Raw genomic sequence first — 7371 nt, 5'->3', positions numbered from 1 at the left:
GCAGGAATGAGATGCAAGGTTCACACCTCCGTCTTCTCCTGTGCATTGCACAAGTGAAAACTGCATCATTAGAGAGAAAAGAGGGTCCTGCTATTGGGAAGTAGGGGTCTTAATGCACACAAGTGGTGAGTAAGTGGGAAGAGGTGGGGTCTGGAGTCTTACTCAGAGCACTCAGATTTCTGGGTCCCCTTATTTAGACTTTGAACGTGAATCTTAATAACAGGATTCTTAGAATACCTTCCTGAAGAAAGGCTGTATAGCAAAGCATTTAAACACACGGAATTTGGAGCAAGATAGCCTGGCTCAGTCACTTAAAAACTATCCAATCTTGGGACAGTGATGTAACCATGCTGGGACAGAGTTTCCTTATTCCTAAAATAGGGGTAATAGTAATGTTCTCAAGAGGATGAAATGGGTTAAGATATGTAGAGCACATACAGCAGTCTATTAATTGGTAATTAATATCACTATATATTCAAAGAACACAATGGGCAGCATCCTAGATATTTACATGTCTTTTCTTGAGCAGTAACATCCCACATCCCAACAAACAGAGAAAGGAAATAAAAAAGTATCTTGGGACTTCCCTGGTGGTGTACTGGTTAAGAATCCACCTGCAGGTGCAGGGGACATGGGTTCCACCCCTGGTCCAGGAGGATCCCACATGTCACAGAGCAACTATGCCCATGTGCGACAACTACTGAGCCTGTGCTCTAGAGCCCACGAGCCACCACTACTGAGCCCTCGTGCCACAACTACTGAAGCCCGCGCCCCTAGAGCCTGTGCTCCGCAACAAGAGAAGCCACCACGATGAGAAGCACGCACACTCACAAGAGAAGCCACCACAATGAGTAGCATGCACACTGCAACGAAGAGTAGCCCCCGCTCACAGCAACGAAGACCCAACACAGCCAAAAATAAATAAATAAAATAAAAAAGAATAAAAAGCCAATTCTTAAAAAAAAAAAAGTGTCTTTATGAAAAAGAATAGCAGCTACCTTTCAATGTGGTGTCAATACACTCTAGGACTCCATTTTGCTTTGGTCTAAAAGGTTAAGATCCAAACCAGGATCAGCTGGAAAAGGACAGTTTAAAGTGGCCACGCCCTCCACTTCTTCCCGCTGGATGGCCTGCCTCCTACCATCTGCTCTCTTCCTCCTGGCCACACTCTTCCAGGAGGCCTGACCTTGCTCCATTTTGTTTCACACTCTTGACTCTGGACACAGGTTGGTAAGTATTAATTTTATCTGGCCACATGTGCTCTCTTTGGTGGAAAACTGGATGATTCCTCTCTTGAACTATCTCGTAAGCTTGTTAGTTCACCATCACAGCCTAACAGAGAAATCTGTGCCCTTTCTCTTGACTCTAATCAGAAATTAAAGGGTTCTCTTTTATTAAGGTTCTCTTTTATTAAGGTTGTTGAAGAGATCACAAAAAGTTTCACACTTAATTGCTTCATTTTGATTTATGCAAAAGAGCTCTGTCTTTTTTTCTTCACGTCTAAATGTGATGTTTTATAATTTATTTAGCAGACATTTATTAAGTGTTTGCTACGTACCAGGCATTGTGGGCACTGAGCTGCAGAAATAAGACACATGTCCTTGTCATTCTCCTCGCTTTAAAGCAAGTACTTTGAATCTAGGAGTTTTGTTTTCATATTGGTCTCACCCAGTACCCAGCACATCACCTTGTGTTAATGCTCAGTAAGTATTTAACAAATTCACTCTTTCTTTTTGAACCTCATTTTTTCTAACACACTAAATAAAATAAGAATTAATTTAAGTAGATGTAATCTGAGTCCTCCAACTTGAGAGATGTGAAAATCCAGGGAAATGGAAAGGTTGGTAGTGAAACAAAAGAAGGAAAAACAGATTGGAATGTGAATAATGAGGAACAAATTGTAGATAATAAATTTGTTAACTCCCAGTCACCAGCTGACAATGACCAAGACCATTTCATGAAGGTTGAAGCCAGTGTTTTCATTAAAGTACATGGTTTGGAGGGCTTCCCTGGTGGCGCAGTGCCACCAGGGAAGTAATTTTAGGAAATCTATTATCAGCTATTGCAAAGTCGAATTAAGATGGCTCAAAATAGAAGTATATAGGTTTATTAACTCAATTTTTATTTACATTCATATTATCAATGTGTGATTATTTCAGTAACTATAAATGTACAATGAATATATATGCTTTCCCACTAAACAGCTAGACAAACCATGGCAACTGATGCCAACTGGTAGTACATGATGATCACAGGAAGCCAGCAGTCACTCCCTAACACATTCACCTCTCCCTTATGAATCCTTCTTCCTTTTCTTGCTCAGACGCTTTAATTTCTTTCTTAAACTCTCTTAATCTAGAAGCTCTTGGAGAATCTAAGAAAGATGTGGCAGGAAAATGTCCATTTGCACACACGGGGCATTTTGCACATAATTTCAAGAGACTCGTAGATCTCTTGAGTCCTTCCAGAGATCATGTAGGGGTCGTGAACTCCATGTTAGTAGCCCTTGTCTTACTTTATTAGTTTCTCCATACTGCCCTCATAATTGCCTTCGTTTTAACCAGCACTTGACCTTTCAGGTGACAGCTATGTATACTAAAGTTGCTGACCCTCGTCACAGAATGTTGTATTTGTAGGACATGAGGAAAAAGTTCAGGTAAGGTATATCATTAAAAAAAAAAGTTCCTGGAAAAAATCGTGGCTCAAAGTCTACCCATAAGAATCTCAAAGTTTACTACACTGTTTATTTAATCTTCTCTAATCTAATGGTGAAAGTCCAGCCAATCATGTATGTATTGTTCTGGATGAACGGGAAAGTTGGTTATGTACTAAAGATGGAGTGTTGTAATAACAGCCATTCAAATAAGACTTGAGTAATTAACAAGAGGGAAATCCAGAATAGGAAAAGGGATAAAAAGTTAAGATAGACTATAAACAACCCTTCTTATAAGTAAGTTTCATTAATCAGATGTCTACTCACGGCCTCCCATGTGCCTCCTTCACTCACATAACAGATGCCTACTGACAATGGCAATGTGCCAGGAGGGGAGAGAAAAACAGAAGAAGTCATCCTTGAAAATTAAGTCTTCTCTTTCAAGAGTCTAGAATATCATTTAGTCTGTTAATGTTTAAGACTGTTAAGTTATAAATGACAAGATCATGACTATTTAAGGGCAAAAGCTAATACTCTAGTTATAGACTCTAGAGTCATTAAAAAATCGTTCCCCAATCTGTTTTTATTCATTCAAATCAAATCTAATGCTATGTGAGTTCCTGGTATAAATTCAGAAATCCTGGTTTTATATTAGAGGATGGGATATAGTTCCTAACCTGTACTACTCTTTACATTTAGTTCAGAAAGCATGCAATCTTTTTTTTTCCTCTAATGGGGCATCTGGGCAGGATTTCACCACTTTCTTCATTTCATAGGTAATATATCAACTCATAATTTAAAGATAGAGAAAAATAACACTGAAAACACCTTTTCAAAACAGATATTTGAGTGAGATCTTCATGGATTAAGTTTTCTGGGTAACGGATCTGACCAGGATTGCAGGAAAGATTCTCCTTTATTGGATATTCAAGAGGGAATAAGAGCTCACTGAAGCTAGGAAGAAAAGAGAAGCACTAACATTGCAATAAACAGCTCCTATTTATTATTATGACTAAATGAAAGCAAAATGAAAGTCAACATTTCTCTCTTTTATATTTAAGAGCTAAAGATCTAGCAATGAATAAAGATAAAGGTCTAGTGGGTTTCATTAGTCTAGTGTTAGAAATAAAATTACCCTCATTGACAGGTGAAATTGATCTGACATTTCACAAAAGAAGGTAAATGGATATTTAGAAATGCTTTTCTTCTCCTTATACAGTACACTTCAACTATTTAAATAATTTAAAGGTTATTTCTCATGGAAATAGAATCAATTTTCTATATGCCTGAAGCGCATTAACGAGTATTCTGAATTTCCTTCCCTCCAGCCAAGTGATAAGTCAAAGTAAAAAAAAACCCTGAAAGCCATATTACATTGTAGAAAATACAATTTTCTTCTTGAGAAAGAATAATTATTGGTTGCTGCTAAATTTAACGTAGGAAATACAAAGTTACTGTGGCTATGCTGTATATGGGAAAAACTCTTCTGTGGTGGTCAGCTAGTAACACTCACAGAAAGTTTGAGCTCCTGTCACATTTTAATTCATGAGTATTTTTTCTCAATATCGTGTAAGCCATGGCTCGATAATGCTTTTTCACTCCAACTTCCTTGTAGAAGATTTCATTTTTGTTTCGAATTTTGCTCACTTCAGTTAGTGTTACAAGAAATGGCTACACTGAATATACTGATACTTTTTCTAAAAAATATGATCTAGACTTTTCAAAATTACCCCACTTCTACCAGCATATGGAAACTTGAGGCAAACCTTCTGACACCATTTTGAGCATCATAGGGCTGAGTAAAATGAATTAGGGACTTTCAAATTCACAAATCACAATAGTTTCAAGAATAATTTCAAAAATTAAACATAGAGAATGTAATAATTACATTCAATCATAGTTACCAACTCTAAACTAAAGGTTTCTCTCTATATTCCGTCTAACTCCACCTTGTGTAGTCTATCATACATTTAATAGTTTTCTTCCTGTTGAACAACTAGATCTTTACGGTACATCAGAATTCCTCCCTCTCCAATCTTAACAGTCAGCCCAATAATATAGTAGGTCCCGTCCAATATTATAGTAGGTCTCAACTGACAGTTTATGTGCTGAAATTATTTTTCTGTTTGGTTTTAGTAACAAAGAGATGATACTCTTCTTAGATGTAAAGAAAAAAAAAAAATCAAAACCAAATCTATAATAAAAGCAAATCTAATAAAACTCTAATTTTAAAACAGATAAATTAATTTTTATCTTATATGTAACATAATTTTCTATATAAAATTGTCACGACTTATTTCATCAAAATCGTGCATTTGATTTCCCCTTTGCCTTAAATGATTAAAATATTCAGAATCTTAGAAGACATCTCATCTCACCTTCCTGCAGGGCTAGAGCTATTATCTTCATTTTCCCATTGTTCATTTTTACTTCTTGGAATTGGGGGCTGTAGCATTTCAGCGGCCAGTGGATCAGCATCATTCTCTTCTCGACCAATCCACTCTCCAATTACACGGGGTCTCAGAAGAGAAGAATTAAACGCCACTGTTTCCTGAAGAGAAGAGAATTTCTGTGCCTTAGATTACATATTCCCATTAATAGGACAACAGGGAACTAATCTTGTGCAGATTTTAAACTGCTTCCTCAAATCAAAATGTTCCTTTTTTTCTTTCTGAATTGACTTAAAATTTCAGTTCTCTCCATCTCTACTAGATGACTTACTCTCTACGATTTGTGCTGACTCGTGAAGGCCACTGTGATAAAGGATCCAGAAGTGAGATCTCTGGTTTGGACAGCTGCATGTTTGTTCTCAGGATGGCGGGACAGGATTAGCATTTGTGACAGAGAGAGGAGTGTGTGCGAAGGCCCACACAGCGGAAGAGCTTGGTGCTGCTAGAAAATGATACATAAGCTCTCAAATAAGGAGGAAACTGAGGTGGAGTCAGGGAACAAAGTCAAGAAGAGACAGGGTTGGAAGGATGCATTGCCTCCAATTGCAAAGCATTCTGGACTTCTAGAAATCCAGTAGAGGTTGGAAGCAGAGCACTATCGATGATGGGCATGCTATGACAATTCAAAAAAATGCTAAACTCTTTTCATAGACTTGGATGTGATGTGGCTCTTAAAATGGTATTTTAAATATTTAAATCATTTAATAATTTAAAGCGAATACTGAACATGTGCAACTGCTACTGGTATCTCGGTACATGGGAAAAAAGCAGATTAAAACGCAATACGTATTGTATGATCTAATTTTTGTTTAAAAATTTCATATGGGGGCTTCCCTGGTGGCGCAGTGGTTGAGAGTCCGCCTGCCAATGCAGGGGACGCGGGTTCGTGCCCCCGGTCCGGGAGGATCCCACGTGCCGCGGAGCGGCTGGGCCCGTGAGCCGTGGCCGCTGGGCCTGCGCGTCCAGAGCCTCTGCTCCGCAAAGAGAGAGGCCACAGCAGTGAGAGGCCCGCGAAAAATAAAATAAAATAAAATAAAATAATCAATTAAGAACTCTAAAACAAAGGTGCCGCAGTATGGGGAAGTGACCAGGATCTCTGCAGTAGTTTATCAGAGATAGTCATCTTTGAAGTGGATGCCTCAGCAATCAAAGCTTAAGTCAGGCACTTGCATTATAAAAATAACAAACAAACAAAAACTGTCAGGGTTTATACTATAATCCATCAATCCAGCATTCATAGACTAATCCATTCATTTATTCATTCTTTTACATTTATTATGACCTACTATGTGCCAGATACTGCTTGATTTATTGGGGAAAACAATGGTAACACCAAAATGTAATCGTTTTATCTGAATGGAGAGACTACAGGTAATTTTAATTCTTCTTTTGGCATTTCCATGTCTTTTCAATATTCTATGAGAAATATGTACTTCTCTTAAAATGAGAAAAAATGTATTTTTAAAATATCTTGATCTGAGAAGCACAGGCTTTTAATTTGTAATATTACAAGAGTCTTGAACAATTCCTTAAAAATTTAGATCTGATTTTCTGAATCTTTACAATTCCCCCCAATATTATACAAATACAATATTATAATATATACAATGTAGCATTAATTAATATACAAATACACACCAAAAGCAACATGTGAAATATGACTAAGACATATCTGATGAACATTTATCCAAGTGATTATAAGCGATAGAAAGTAGCTGGATATCTTAATATTGATTCCCCAGCCTACAGGAAAATGCAGCAGATAAATTTTAGTGTTTGTATAATGTAGCAACTAATATGAAATCCTTCTGTATTTATATTCCCAAAGCTTGCAGCTGTGAAATCATGCAATCAAATTAATGTTTTGCAATTACTGGAAAGGCATATTCATCTGCCACAATTTAATATCATTTGAAGCACAAGAATTAAAATTAACAGCAATACTGTTAAATTTTAAACCTATATCTGCATTTAAGAGCAGATTAAGGAAAAGACGTGTTCTAGAGAAAAGAATCTATAAACATATTTACAGCTTCAGAATCAGTTTTGGCCTGTGTGACTTTGAAATGTTACTTATTCTCTGAATTTTGTTTTCTCCAACTGTAAAATGGTCATGATAGAAATAAAACCTACTGTATCAAATGAAACAGTAAGAAGCATAGTTAAACCACAGAATTCTGTACATATGCTAGACACAATTACTTAAGGATGGGGGCTGTATTTAAACTACTTCTAAATATGTGATGTAACTGGGAAAAAATGGTACAG

General features: G+C 36.9%; 1 protein-coding gene across 1 annotated transcript in view; it reads right to left on the bottom strand.

Moving 5' to 3' along the window:
* CUNH8orf34 (chromosome unknown C8orf34 homolog) overlaps nucleotides 1-7371 on the bottom strand; it is a 110656-nt gene that overhangs the window by 3138 nt on the left and 100147 nt on the right. The window contains exon 6 of the mRNA XM_007448493.1: nucleotides 5032-5204. Within this exon, the coding sequence (XP_007448555.1) occupies nucleotides 5032-5204 (173 nt within the window). The remainder of the gene's footprint in view (nucleotides 1-5031; nucleotides 5205-7371) is intronic.

The sequence above is a fragment of the Lipotes vexillifer genome, unplaced genomic scaffold (genome assembly GCF_000442215.2).
Source record: "Lipotes vexillifer unplaced genomic scaffold, Lipotes_vexillifer_v1.1 scaffold815, whole genome shotgun sequence".
In the NCBI taxonomy this organism is placed as follows: domain Eukaryota; kingdom Metazoa; phylum Chordata; class Mammalia; order Artiodactyla; family Lipotidae; genus Lipotes; species Lipotes vexillifer.
The sequence above is the reverse complement of the archived record's forward strand: the minus strand, read 5'-3'. Positions and strand labels throughout refer to the sequence as shown.